The sequence below is a fragment of the Ursus maritimus genome, unplaced genomic scaffold, assembly GCF_017311325.1.
Source record: "Ursus maritimus isolate PB19 unplaced genomic scaffold, ASM1731132v1 scaffold_11, whole genome shotgun sequence".
Lineage (NCBI taxonomy): Eukaryota > Metazoa > Chordata > Mammalia > Carnivora > Ursidae > Ursus > Ursus maritimus.
The window spans coordinates 15,322,232-15,336,901 of record NW_024423453.1 but is presented as its reverse complement, the minus strand read 5'-3'; the positions used below and the strand labels follow the sequence as shown (position 1 = coordinate 15,336,901).

The following is a 14,670-nucleotide window of genomic DNA, read 5'->3' as shown; positions in this document are numbered from 1 at the left end:
CGCGGGGCAGGCTGCGGGAGGGGAGGGGAGGAGGGGGAGGGGGGAGGGGAGGGGAGGGGGGGGAGGGGAGGGGAGGGGCGGGGCGGGTGGTGTTTCCGTTGCTTGGAGTGGGCTGAGAGCCGCTGCCTGGAGCCTGTTCTGCTCGCATCCCTGCCCTGCCCCGCGCGCCGCCGCCTCTCGGAGGTTCGGGGCACTTAGGGCCCTCTGTCACCCTTGGGTGAGTGCTCGCCAGGCCGGGGGTGGGGGCTGCGTCCGGACAGGGAGCTGCGAGGGGACCGGTCTTCGGCTCGCTAAACCCGCGGTGTCTCTCTTGTCTTGCAGTTTGACATCACCTTTTCCTGACCCGAGCAGTGGCCATGGCACAGGTAGGGCCGTGCGCCCCCAGCGCAGCGCTTGCATTTGCCAACTTTGTAAGCTGTGTCTAGGGAGTTCTAGAATTGGTCTGAAAGCCAAAGAAGTTTAGGAGTAAATGGAATCTGCCTTCGAGAAATCTGTTACACCTTTCCTGTTTCTCCTTTAGTTGCTCCCCCCTCTAACCCCTTTCCTGCGTCCCGGGCTTTTTCCCTTCCCGCGCCCGCCGGAACCTGCTCCGAAGCAGCCGGCGGGGCGCAGCAGCCGGTGACGTGGCCGGATTTGTGTGCACTCCCTTTTTGTGAGTGAATGTGTAAAGTGCGCCCGCCCCAAAATCCAAAGAACCGCTAAAATTAGAGCCGGAGCAGGAAAAGCTGTGAGCGGTCATGGGAGGCGAACGCGTTTTATTCCATGGCTTTCTTTCCATACTTGCCTTCTTTCCTTCCTTCTTTCCTCTTCTTTTCCTTTCCCTTCCTTCCCCTCCCCTCCCCTCTCTACTTCTCCTTTCACCCCTCCCCTCCTTTCCGTGCCCTTTCCTGTATTATTTTAATACTACGAGTGGGCATTGGCTTTTTCCAGTAGAGCTCTAGTGAGTTTTTTCCAGTTGCTCAACCCAATTTTACTGAAAGGAACTGTTCCTTGTAGGTACTGCTCCCCCCCCCCCCATGCAAAAGATTAAACAGAAGAGCCGTTTTTCTTAAGTAACTCGTGGAACGAGTTCTAAATTGAACTTGCCTTGGGATTGTTTCAGACCTTGATTACCTAATGTTGGTCTTTTTTGCTCTTAACATTTGTCAAAAATACAGGAAAGAAAAAACCATTCATATAGCAGCCTTTAAAAAAAAATGACCGTGTTGTAGAGTCTTTTGTGAATAAAATACCAGTGCTAACAACTACACCTCAAAACTAATGTTACGGACCTGGGCAATCAAACTGGCTTCTCAGAGTCCAGATAATTTTTTTAAAAGCAGTATTTAAACTGCTCAGTGTCCTCTCTTTATACTCTTCATTTATGGAATCGAAACAAAACAAACAAACGAACAAAACTGACCTACTAAAATTGAGTAAGGTTGCAGGGTCCTTTCCAAGAGAACTTGGGAGGATTATGATGACCTGGTAACTTCATTAAATTTCTACAGTGCTTCCATTCTTACTTCCTCTTTTGCACTTAGGAAATATTACAGTAAACTAATTCTGGTATTACTTGAAATGGAAACTTTGGTTAGGTTCTTCCCCACATAAAGGATACTTTTCTGTGGAATTAACTTTCCTTCACTAGGGGTAGTTTTTCTTATCTTGATATGCTGGTGTGCTGATGTAAATGATGGTTGAACAAGCATCAAAGAATAATTCCCTTTATCCTTGCTCATTTGGCTGTTTCTTGAGTCTCTTTTGTAAGTTGACCCAGTGATGTCTGAAGTTTTTCAATCAATTCCTTTTAATTTTGTAGACTCCAGATAGAACAAACGAACATGCTTTTCCAACTGTGGACATTAATAATTTCAAATAATGGGAAGTGCAAAGGCTGTTATATATACAAAACCTGGGAAAATGGTGGTTTGCATTATAAAATTAGATATATGATCTCTATCACAGTATAACTCTGGGACTGTTTTCTGTTAAAACTACAGTTTTTAGTCATCATAAAAGTTACAAGTAATGTTAAGAAAGATACATTGTTGAATTTTGCGCTTTGTTATTAGTTCTCCTTGGAAATTACGGAAGTAAACCATTTTGTTAAAATGTTTAACATTAAGATGGAGTTTTGTTGTTTTATACCTAACACATTTGATGGTATGCAGAATGCCCACATTAAGGACTTGCACTTTTACTGTCAAAAAATTTCCTTGGACCCCAGTGTAATGGTAGGAAAGCTGAAGTAGTTTCATTGTTAGGTTTTAGATGGTTTCTATGGTAGTGTGTTTTGTTGACCTGTGGTTATGGGAACTAGAGACCTCCACTCTGTGGTCATCTGTAGTGAAATCAGATGCCTGAGACTTAGAGGAGCACATTTCAGCCATTTAAAACGTGTCATTAAATATTGTCTCATTTATTGAAGAATGAAAATGTAGACTCCCACAGCAGTAATCCTTTATGTTTATAAACTGTACCTTCCATACCAGTGTTTTGTCTTTTTACTTGACTTGGGACTACCCTGCCAGTCACAGTCTGCAAAGATCCAGGAATCAATTATATATGTAGCTCGTGGGCATGACCGTCTTGCCAGGAATATAAAGAGAAAGCGTTGGCTGATCTTTGATAGATAATTGGAGTTTGTTTTTATATAAAAAATATTAGGGATATTTTATACTCTTGTGTATATTTATATTAATATTTTTTGTTATATTATATAAATAAATTATAAGTTTTTTATCTCATAATTAATAGAATTCCTATCAATACAAATTCTTAAAATTTTACCCTAATGATGTCAGTATAGGGTGACAAAGCCATAACAGATATTGGGAACTACATAAAAAGTGATTTATATAATCATGGTGAGTAAATACATTCAGAGCTGGACGTATTTGTGGAATAACCACCTCTTGGGCTCTGCCCTTCTCTTTCTGGTCCTAATCCTTATCCACTAGCATTGAAACACATGGGGGTCTACCAATTGACTGTTATTATGGAGAGAAGTAGTCTAACATGAGGCTTTCCAGTCTTTCTTAAAGATAACACACTGGTTAACTGTATCTTTTTCATGACACACAGGAAGAATAAGAATTTACCTGCAAGTAAACAGATCCTGGACAATATTTTTTTTATATCTTTGAAATAATTCATTTGAATGATTTTGTATTTATCTGATTTGGAACCACAATATCCATGTTGTTTTAGAATGAACTTTGCTAAATGAATGATAAATTATTATGATTATTGGATCACTAACATTTTCTACTGTACTAAATTTGAGTACAAGCTAGTTCAGGATATTTACTAAGAAATGGCCGAAGAGCTGTTAATTGCCTGAATTATCTATACAGAGTAAAATATGTTTTGAATCCTTTCATCTTTTTCTTTCAAAGGTCAACTTGTGATTATATAAATGTGACTTTTTAAAAAAATCCATTTTTAGGGTCATTTTTCTCAATCTGACTTCACTGTATTTTGGGTTGGATTTCTTAAACTGGATCCTGACCTATTTCTCTCTTATTGCTTAACTTGCTCATGTAGATTTTTAAAATCTCACTATTTAGCTAGAGCCAAATTATTTCACAGATATTCTAATTTACTTTAGGTACTTAAAAGTACATTCTGTACTTCTGTGTTCTTTGGTTTGGAAAAATCAGGAGTTGGCTGTATTTCAAAGATGAATGATCCATTTAATACATTTTAATTCAATTTGAGTCTGTATAATTTTCTTTATGATAACAAAACTTTAAAATAGATTTTGGGGGGCACCTGGGTGGCTCAGTTGGTTAAGCATCTGCCTTTGGCTCAGGTCATGATTCCGGAATCCTGGGATAGAGCCCTCATTGGGCTCCCAGCTCAGTGGGGAATCTGCTGCTCCCTCTCCCTCTGCCCCTCCCCCCTCCTCATGCTCTGTTTCTGCCTCTCTCTCAAATAAATTAAAAAAAAAATTTTTTTTAAAGATAATTTTGGGCAATCTGAACTTAGCTTTATAATGTTGTTTATAGAGTTAATATATTTTAAGGCAGCAGGAATGTCATGAAGCAAAATCAGGCAACAATTTTTCACTGGAATCTTCACGAACACCAGATTTCTCTCTCCCACACATAAATTGTGCAATGTTTGATTAGAAATTTTTTTGGTTGATTTGAAATCATTGTACTGTGATAATTTACAAAGTGCCTGTGCAGAACAATCAGGATCAATGTAAATAAATAGATTTGATATGAGGATCATTCTAGAGGAGTTGACCAGATAGTGATAATCCTTTTCATGCCACTCATTTTAAGGCCCAGTCTCTCTTTAGAGATCTCTCTTGGGATCTTAGATCAGGATTACTGTTCTGCTTTGGGTTAGTGTCTCTCAGTTCCTGATACCTCTGACTCTTGTTTACATTTTGGATGCTGAGAAAGAACTAGATCCAAAACTGCTTGACTGCTTGGCAAGCCACTGAGCAATTCATTGGCATTCAGCAAATCTTAATTCCCTTACTTAGATCTGGTCCTTTTGGACACAGGTGGCGAACTAGTGAGAATTGGGCAATCTGTGGTTTTCTTCTTTTAGTGACTTAGAAATTTAAAATGGTAGAAATATAATATTTTAACATAATCAATTTCTGAAATAAATTGTATTCATATAACCTGTATACTATTCTAAAACTTCACAAACACATTAGTTGATCTTTACAAAAATTAGTGCTCCTAAGACCTTTGTTTTAAATGTGTTTTTTTTTAGTTTTTTTTTTTTTGGGGGGGGCTCATCCTTTCAGTTTAATAGTTTATATAATATGTAAACCTGTATGCAATTAATTTACTGGAATGAATGCATATTCCGGTTGGTATCATTTCTTTGGACAGCTGTTCCTAACTGTTCTCTTTACTTCCCATTCCTGCATGCATTCATGAATATATGAAGCTTTTGAGTTCCCATTATGCACCAGGTATTGTTAGACATGGGAAATGAAAAAGGAAATGGGACAAAAATTTATTGGTATAACAGACGCATTGCTAAGTCTGTTCTATGCATTAGTTAGTACTCACAATACAGTTTTGGAAATAAGTATTACTATTTCAATTTCACAGAAGAGAAAATTGAGGTCACTTACCTGGCAGTGGTCAGATGGGACAAGGAGGAAAGGCATTATATGTAGAGGCAACACCAGCAAGAGTGAATGCTCAGAGGTATAAAGGAGTTTGGCCTGGCCTGGAGCTGTAGGCAGTATGGTATTGCTGGAGTGAAGATGCGGTCAGGTGGGGAGATGGAGCCCTGCTTGGAAAGGGATGCCAGAAAGAGCTAAAGAATATGAACCATTTTGTAGGTAAGGAGAGCTATCAAAGAACTTTAAGTTGGGATGTGCTATGGTTAGATTGGCATTAACCAAGATCACCCTGGTGCCAGTGTGATGTTGCATTTCTGAGGGCTGCAGAGACCGCATGGTGGTGCAGGAGGGTGGGAGGGAAGGAGAGAGAAGCTGGATATTGGAAGACCACTTAGGAATCTGCTGCTATGACCCCAGTGAAGTATTTAAGACAAACGAGGCAGTGGCTGGGACTTTAGATAGGAGGGGACTGTCAGAGGAGTAGGCAGATGGGATGCATGAGTGGGGTGGTCTGTGATGGTGAAGGGTCTGGTCAGGGTCAGAATGAACGGCTTGCTTGCCTGAGTGGTTGATTTGTATTTTTCTTTGAGAAAGGAATACAGGTTTGAGGTGGAGGGAAAAGATAGAGGTCGTGGTGGGTTTGTTGAATTTGAGTTCCTTCTGAAACACTTCGGAGGTGTTTTCTAGGAAGCAGTGGGGTATATGTGGTCTTTAAATCCTCTGTCATCTCTGTAGCTCATTTATTTATATATTATTTCTCTTCCTGCAACTAAACATGATTTGAGGCTGATATTTCCTACTTTTGTGTAGGACCAACCATGTTTATTAGATTTCTGCCCCTTGTTTAGATACAAAAGGAAGTAAAGTTGTGAATCTGTGCACACTCTTCTGTACTATGAGAAATCGATAAGTTTGTTTCCTGAAGCATTAGTGAATGAATTGGTTAGTGATACAGCTTTTCCCCCCCCAATGCCCCACCTCAAATGTATACCCAATGCCCCACCTCAAATGTATACTCACTGGAGGCTAATGCATTTCCCCACTTTAACCCAAGGCATCACCATTATTCATGGACAGTTCAACTTTCCATTTTTTGGTATTTGCCAAGGGAAGGCATTCTTAGACTGGCAGGGAGTCATAGTCATGGGAGCATTAAAGACACAACAAAAACCTAGATCATATTGACAAAACCTTTATTTTGTTATCGAAACTTCTTTTCTACCTTTGTGCATATAACTTAAATTATTTACGGTGATACTTTTTCTCCTTACACTTGATTTTAAGAAAGGGGTCAAGATAATTGTCAAAAGTCAATTTGAATTTAAGGCTTTGAACTTGACTTTCACCTTTTTTGATAGGTTTGGAGCAAGGGTAAGAATTAGGGCTTGAGGATTTTTTCTGACCCCCTATTGTTTGTGTTTGTACCCTTCAGTCCTCTTGGAGATTCTAGGTTTTTTTTTTTTTTCTGATTTATTTTTTTACCTTGCAACTTCGATCATAATCACGTCATGCTGGTTTTTCCTTCTTTCCTTGCTCATTTTTCTTGGTACAGTGATCTTTTATTTATTTATTTTTCTTTGCTCATCAGTGGGACCCATAATCACAGGAAATATTAACAGGCCTGTACTGTGTACATCAGATAAGACCTGACCTGCTGTGACTGGGGAGTGAAGGCAGAGTTCTGTCATTGGACTTCCCCGTTCCCCACCTTTCTGGGTGGCCTCCAGAGGATTTTTGTGAAACCTGGGCCTCAGAAGAACCATACTTAAAAATCACCGTGTGGCTACTTAGCAGTTGCTCAGCTGTAGTGGTTTGCCTCAAGGTTTCTGGCTTCCTAATTAGCATTATGTGGAACGCTGGCCGGTGTTTGATTAAGTATTGATTTTGTTAAACTGGAAGACGGATTTAAAAAGGGTTTAGTTCTCTTCTGTGCTTTCAGGAAAGCTTCAGTTTAAAAGGCTCCAGACAGGTGAATGTTTTCTCATCTTTAAATCTGAAGTTGTTGTTTCTGTTGTTGTTTTCCTATTTCTTTAAATTCCGTCTAGAAAAGCAACCCTTCACTTATTTTTTGGTTTAATTGTATTCATTTTATTTTGCCATACCTAGTCTTTGACAGTAAAGAACTCTCTCATTTAGAATAAATGAACAAAAAAAGCCAACAAAATTATAGAGCTAGAAGGGTGGATAATTTTGAAGGTGAGAGTTAAAAGAGTGAATTATATGTTTTGGCCATGTATGGTCTGAGAATATATAATAGTGCCCTTGAGAAGGCCTTGGTGGTAACTGAGGATGAACTGGGTGAAGGGAGCAGTACCTGCTCACAGTTGGAATTAACCTGGGTAAGGTATAAATGTTTAACTTGAGGCTAGTGGGTACTGCAGGAAAAAGGAGAAGCCCTCTTGTGTGAGTCATGGAGAGTCACATTTGCCCAGTGAAGACAGTTTTGTGTGGGCCGGGATAGGGTTTAGACAGGATGTCCAAACAAGGTTTCTGCCCTTGTGACTCATGTCTGTGATTCACTTCTGGTCCCTTACTACCACTACGTGGCTTTGGCTAACTTTGACAGTGACTCGGATCGTGTGGAATGTAGCACGTGTTTCCCAATTTCTAGATAGCTCTCAGAAATACAATCAGAAGTTACTTTTCTTCTTCTTCATAGTTCGTTACTGAGATTCTGAGGATACTCCTCTTCCTTCCATGTTTCACCTCATTTCCTTCAGTCTCAGTGGTCAGATGTCTTTTTAAGGCAAATCTGTTTTGTCTCCTCTGTTCTTAACCTCTTGATCTACTAGCAACTCCATAGCCTATAAACTGGATAAGGTATTTTTTTTTAAAGTGAGTTTTTAATAGCATGTTTAAAAAAAACCCCATCATTTGTAAAATTGGAGTTCATGGAGATGCTTTGCCTCACAATTCACTTTTTCGGTGTTCTCCAGTCAGGCTTTTACCACCATCAAAGACCTCCTCCTTACCAAGTCCAGTGGACCCTTTCACTCTCACCTCCTGTTTGACTTCTCTGTGATATTGGACACTGCCTTTTCTTTCTTCCTGGAGCATTTCCCCCCTTTGGCTTCTCCATGCCATCACCCTTTTCAGAGACTTTCTTTTTGGGAGGTGATTAGTAGCCTGCAGTCCCCTGGCCTGTCTTCAGGTGCTGGCTCTGCTACTTGCTTGATGGTCCCTTGGGTGATTCTCCAAACCTAACTCAGCCAGTGTGCTTCTCTGTCTATAGAATGAAATGATCCGTGTGAAGTTCTGAACACCATGCTTGGCTCATTGCCACACTGAGCAAATCTTAGGGGCCCAACACAGGGGCTTGAACTTATGACCCTGAGATCAAGACCTGAGCTGAGATCAAGATTTGAACGCTTAATGGACTGAGCCACCCTGGCGCCCTTTAGCTGCCGTTCTGATTGGAGGGGACCTTCCCTTCTCTGCTGGCTCTCCTGGCCACCCTGCTAACATTGCCTTTTGTGATAAAGTCCTCACATCGCTCCAGTTATCACCTATGTGCTCTGGTAACTAACAAAGCCTGCTTCTCTTCCAGTATGCCTGCTGGGGAGAAACGTAAGACCAGTCATCCTATTCCCCATTTGAAAAAAGAATCACCCTAATTGGTTCCCTTCTGCCTTGGTTCTGTTCTTCTCTGTTTTTTCCTTTCCATTTCTACTGCTCCTGACTTCGATCAGGTCCTGTCTTCTTCCTGTGTTACTTGTTTTTACAAATCTTCCTGTCTCCACTCTTGCCCATTCCATTGTCTCCGCTGCTGCCCCAGTAATATTGCACAGTCAACATCGTTCTTCGCTACTGAAACGTCCTCTAGTGACTTCCCCTTGCCTACAGGATGAAGTCGGCACTTCTTAGCATGGCTGTCCAGCTCCTCCTCACATCCCACCATGACCACTGTTTGCTTTTCTGTGCATACTTGCTGTTTGTTACAGTCTGTTCAAACTCTTAATCCTTTGTACAAAGCACCAGATGTTTTCATTCTTTCATGTTTTTATGCATGCAGGATTATACCTTCCTGTACTTCTCTACTTTCCTGAACCTGCCTTGGAAAATCACAGGCAACTTTCAAGACATTTTTGGGGAAGTTTTTCTGATATCTTTTCTTTCCACTCTTCCCAGCTCAGCCCCTCCTTTATGTGTATAATGTGCCCTGATGAAACCTGCGTGTCTATGCCCTACTGCACTTGATTATTGACGTGCCTGTCATGTTCTCTTGACTTTTAGAGATCATCACTTTTTCCTAGTGATTAGTACAATACTTGGCATGTGGAAAGCATTCAAAAAAATGGTTATTTAGTGAATGAATAAACAGACAGGGGAGCTAAGTTATCTGTCGTGTCAGTCCTAAGTTCTCACACTGAGAGAACCTGTGGTATTTATTTTTTATGATGACATATTGATGGTGTCTTCATAATCAATTTGAAGTGGCCCCACTAAACACAGGGAAACTACAGTTTGACCTGAGAGATATGACTTTCCCAATCCATGTCAGTTTTAGAGGACTGTTTTGTCAAATTATCAGTTTTTCTCTCAACTTACTGCTTCTTTTAATTATGTTGAGCCATATGAAATTGCCAGAAATTTTTTCCTTGTAGGTGACTGTGCTTCCATGCCTTCATAATAAAACACACATGATTATAAACCAGACAAATATTCTCAGCCCTTCCTCCCTATAGCTGTTTTTTCCTCAGTTTTATTTTTTTAAAAAAGATTTATTTGTTTATTTTAGTGAGAGAGAGTGCGTGTGTGTGCATGTGGCAGGGGGAGGAGCAGAGTGAGAGGGGGAGAGAGAATCTCAAGCAGACTCCTCGCTGAGTGTGGAGCCTGCCTTAGGGCTAGGGCTCCATCTCATGACCCTGAGATCATGATCTGAGCCAAAACCGAGAGTCAGACGCTCAACTGACTGAGTCACCCAGGTGCCCCATTCAGTTTTATATAGAGCCTTAGTGGAAGTTTTGAAGGACTTCAAAAGTATTAGTAAAAATTAATGCTGGGATCCTCTTTTTATTATAAGATAAAAATTTAGAACTCAGTATTCATGTAGCCCGCTGATTCTAAAGAACTAATGATGTTATAGATTTTGAGGGGGAAGCCTTAAACTGTTTTCATGATTAAAAGCACTACATGTATGATAAAATAAGAATAACAGGAAACCTTATGAAGAATGTCTTCCAAATATATTTTTATAAAGTTCCAAATTCAAAGATTTGGCATATGAATTACCAAATATCTTTTCAGGCTTTACCAGGTTCTTAAAATCCCTAAGTAAATATAAAGAAACAGGACTAGATGAAAAGTTATGTAGTGAGGATATCGCTTGGAGTTGAGTACCAAGGGCAGGGCATCCAGTTTCAATGCAACTCAGCGTGCTTCTCGATCAAAGTGGCAAGAGACTTGAATGGAAGGAATCCTGCAAGGAAGTGCCCTCTGTGAATCTGGGGGTGTCACCGGGGCATGGACACTGGGGACGATGCCCTAGGGAAGAAGGCCTTGGGAGCCAGACCTTCCCTTTAATGGTATTGCAGATGGACCTGGATAGCTCAGGCACTGAAATGGTTCTGTTAATCCAAACTGTAAGTGGTCCTCTTCCCATTTCAAATGGGATTATCAAATGGTAAGTTTATTTAAAGACTGAACATGATATAGAGCAATGGCTTGCTTTGTTGTTCTTTGCTTTGTCGTATTGGTCATGCCATGAATAATATCACTGTGTTTCCTGTCTCAGGTTCTTAAAGGCACCGTGTCTGCCTTCCCTGGATTTGATGAGCGGGCTGATGCAGAAGCTCTTCGGAAGGCCATGAAAGGCCTGGGTAAATTCAACCTTCCTTTGGTTCTTAAAAAAACAACAACAACAAAACCCAAAAAACCATGACATTTATTTTTCCAAACAAAAGGTCGCTGATTTACAGTAAGATTAATTTTAGAATATTTTAATCTGAAATGTATATAGAGAGAGGATACATGAAGGTAACAAAATAGTGTGATCCCTAATATTGAATCTCTCAAACTGAACAGGAAGTTAAATTCGGCCTCTTTGTTCTTTAGCTTTTCAGCTTTACCTGGGAGTTAGCTGACCGGGTAGATAAGCAGACATTCCTGGGAGTGGAGTGATCAGCTCAGCAGGTCTTTGTCCTCTTTGCCTCATCAGCTGTCTAGTTCTGCCAGTCTTTTGCGTTCAACTCTCTTCTCATTCCCCAGTCTCCTTTCTAGCCATGTATAAACCTCTCATCTTGAGGATTTCTACGCACAGCCGATCCTCTGTCCTCAGGCTCCTTCTGTGCTAGTGTCCATGCGTGGGGATCCACCTTCTTCAAACTTGGCCCTGACCCCTTCTTTCCATTCTGACATCTTGTGAGATTTCCTGTTGCAGCAGGGTTAGCGTTAGCTTTCTGGCCATGCACTTTGTATCGCGGCCCACACTGTTGGACTCAGCTCACGTGACCGAGTGTTCTCTGACGCAACCATGCTGGCTTATCTACTCTTCGTGAAAACCCTGTATTTTCCTACTGCTGAGCTTTCCCCTCATTTTAAAAGCCTGTCCTCCTTCCCTGTACCGTTGCCTGATAAAACCCTTCCATCCTTCATGAGTCTTTTGGCTGTCACCTTCTCCATGAAGCTTTTCCCAAAACTCCTTCCACTTATCAGCTAAGAGAACGTCCTCTGAAACCCCCATTCAACACCCTGACCTCTCCTGAGGCACTTCTAACATTCTGCCTTAGCTCAAGTTTGTGTGGTTTTGTATTTTTTACCCTAAATTGCAACTTGAAACCAGGGTTTGTATCTTTCTCCTCTCTTAGTCTCCTATAACACTCGATGTATGTCTTGTGAATATCCATTGTCTGAGTAACTATCTGTCTGTTGCAAGAAAAACTAGGGGCATTAGATTTTTAAAAAATCAGGATTATTTTTCTACCTACTTCACAATACATCAGAAATAGGGGATAGTTTATATTGAAAGTATAACATGTTTTATGTTGTACATTTTATGGTTTAATAAATGATTTAATGAAGCCCATTTTATGAGGTAAGGAATCGAAGTGACTGGGGAGCTGGTCCCAAAGGTTATTGAGACAGTGGGCATGTGGGAGCCAAGATGTAATTCTTCGAACATAAATTGCAGGCACTGATGAGGAGAGCATCTTGACTCTGTTGACATCCCGAAGTAATGCTCAGCGCCAGGAGATCGCCGTGGCTTTTAAAACTCTATTTGGCAGGGTAAGACTGCACTTCATCCTAAATTAGAATGTGAGAGCCCCGATATGGTTTAAATCTAGGTTGAACTCTATGAATATTCCTTTGTAAACATTATTTATTCCATTATTCTGACTTTACCATTCCTTTTTTCTTTTTAAGTTTCTTAATTATCAGCTGTTGGTTTATAGTGCTCACCCAACTTATCCCCATAATTGGTTTTCCTTGCTTGATGGTACAGAAGTGCCAAAAGGTCCCATGGTGATAGCTGCCTCTCTCCTTGCCTGCTTCCTGCTCAGGGTTGTTAGTTATTTTCTAGATGCGAACCTGTATGATAGTCTATTTTATTGTGACATAGTCACAGTCTTGGTTCCTTGTGGAGTGGTATTTTAATAAACGAGATTTTAGTTCATTGATTTAAATACTCTTATTTGATTAACAGTTCAAAGTAAAAATTAGATTTGTTACGTAAATGAATTGCTGCTGTGTATATGAAAACAAACATAATTTTGTTATTTTGAAAATTTGTATTCATCGTTTAAGAAACAAATGCAAAGCAAACAAAAGGAGTATTCTGAACATAATTTCTGTTTTCCTATGTGCTGAAACTGAAATGGATAAGGAATACTGCTTTTCTTTTCATAATTATATACACAATTTCTCCATAGTAGCAGCTGTCTCTCGGTAGTCAGGAGCATAATTATAAACATAATTCATTATGGTTTAGAATATTAATAGATATTGAGAGAAAAATTGTTTTGTTTAGGTATGCTAGGCCAGATTTTGTCATTTGTAAAAATGCGTTTATGATTTTATTTTTGGAAAATTGTTTTTAAAGATACACATGTTTCTCAGAACAGTATTTTTAAACTAAAACTTGGGGCGCCTGGGTGGCACAGCGGTTAAGCGACTGCCTTCGGCTCAGGGCATGATCCCGGCGTTATGGGATCGAGCCCCACATCAGGCTCCTCTGCTATGAGCCTGCTTCTTCCTCTCCCACTCCCCCTGCTTGTGTTCCCTCTCGCGCTGGCTGTCTCTCTCTCTGTCAAATAAATAAATAAAATCTTAAAAAACAAAAAACCTAAAACCTACTTTTATTTATTTTTTAACTGTTGAAGTTCAGAAAAATATTTCTTAAAAACAAATACCTTGACACATAAGTGGCTTTGTTTTAGCTTAAGCTTTAGGTCAGATGTCAAAAGTACATTATTTAAAACTGGGATTTTAACTCACATGCCTTTTTTCTACTTGGAGATGACAACATAAATAATTCATTAGTGCAAAGGGCTATACTTTATATTTAAGAAGAATCTCCTTCAAATTTCTGCCTGGTTAACAAATTTGTATTTTCTGTAATTTAGGACCTTCTGGATGACCTGAAATCAGAACTGACTGGAAAATTTGAAAAATTAATCGTGGCTCTGATGAAACCTTCTCGGATTTACGATGCCTATGAACTGAAGCATGCTCTTAAGGTAAAAGAATTAGTGAAAGGAACATTCCTGTCATGAATGCTGTTATTTTGTGTTGGTAATTACACTTAAAATTTTTTGAATTATTTCTGTGAGGGTCACTTGGAGGACAAAATTGTGTAGGAGGCAATAAGAAGAAAAGGAGGGAGAAAATTACAAGTGTGTCATTTAATCTTTTTGTTTAGTTAACTCGGTAATAGTGGCTATTTAAAATTTTAATATTTTTTGTAGCTCTTTATATTTTATCTTCATACCTGTTTTCTAATTTTGAGATGTGTTAAAAAAATGTTGCAGGTTAAGTATTTTATCTTAAAATAGAAAGTTGCCTGATTATGAAATAATAATATCAATCGTTTTAGGTTAAAAAAATAATGGTACAGAGAGAATTTTCAGATAGGAAAGATTTTTTATTACCTTTTCCTTCTTTCCTGTACTTCTAAATACTAAAATAGTATATATAATACTAAAATAGTAGCTGATAATCTTATCATAATTTCGTTGTACCAAATAACTAAATGTATATTCCCTTGACTGGTATTTGTAATAGTGTATAAATATGACTACATTGAAACATTTGTTTAGACGTACGGGACAGGAAGTAGGACAAGCAGTGGTAGATTTTGAATGGGCAAAATGAAATTTAGCAAGGAGGTAATATAGCACAGGGATTCTTACTTATGGAGTGAGAGGAGGAGAGGTCAATCAAGTGAGGAGCCTTCCTGTGCTTATTCTTTTCATTTTCCTACAGTGCTTCTTTTGGGATAAACAAAATCTCAGGTTATTGAAAAAGGGCGTTTTTGTGGAGCACTTCTGAAATGTCAATAGTAATTGAAATTCTGCCAGAGCATAAACATAGGTTTTTCAGCACTTGATTTTTGAAAAAGAAACACGGGTATAAAGAGGATAAGGCTTAAA

The 14,670-nt window shown here is 39.5% G+C and overlaps 1 protein-coding gene across 1 annotated transcript in view; it reads left to right on the top strand.

Moving 5' to 3' along the window:
• The first annotated feature begins 70 nt into the window (after positions 1-70).
• The window catches only part of ANXA5 (annexin A5), a 29,371-nt gene continuing 14,771 nt past the window's right edge, over positions 71-14,670 (top strand). Inside the window, exons 1-5 of the mRNA XM_040626280.1 lie at positions 71-217; positions 322-365; positions 10,818-10,902; positions 12,213-12,307; positions 13,645-13,758. Coding sequence (XP_040482214.1) covers positions 357-365; positions 10,818-10,902; positions 12,213-12,307; positions 13,645-13,758 — 303 coding nt within the window. The 5' untranslated portion in view covers positions 71-217; positions 322-356. The remainder of the gene's footprint in view (positions 218-321; positions 366-10,817; positions 10,903-12,212; positions 12,308-13,644; positions 13,759-14,670) is intronic.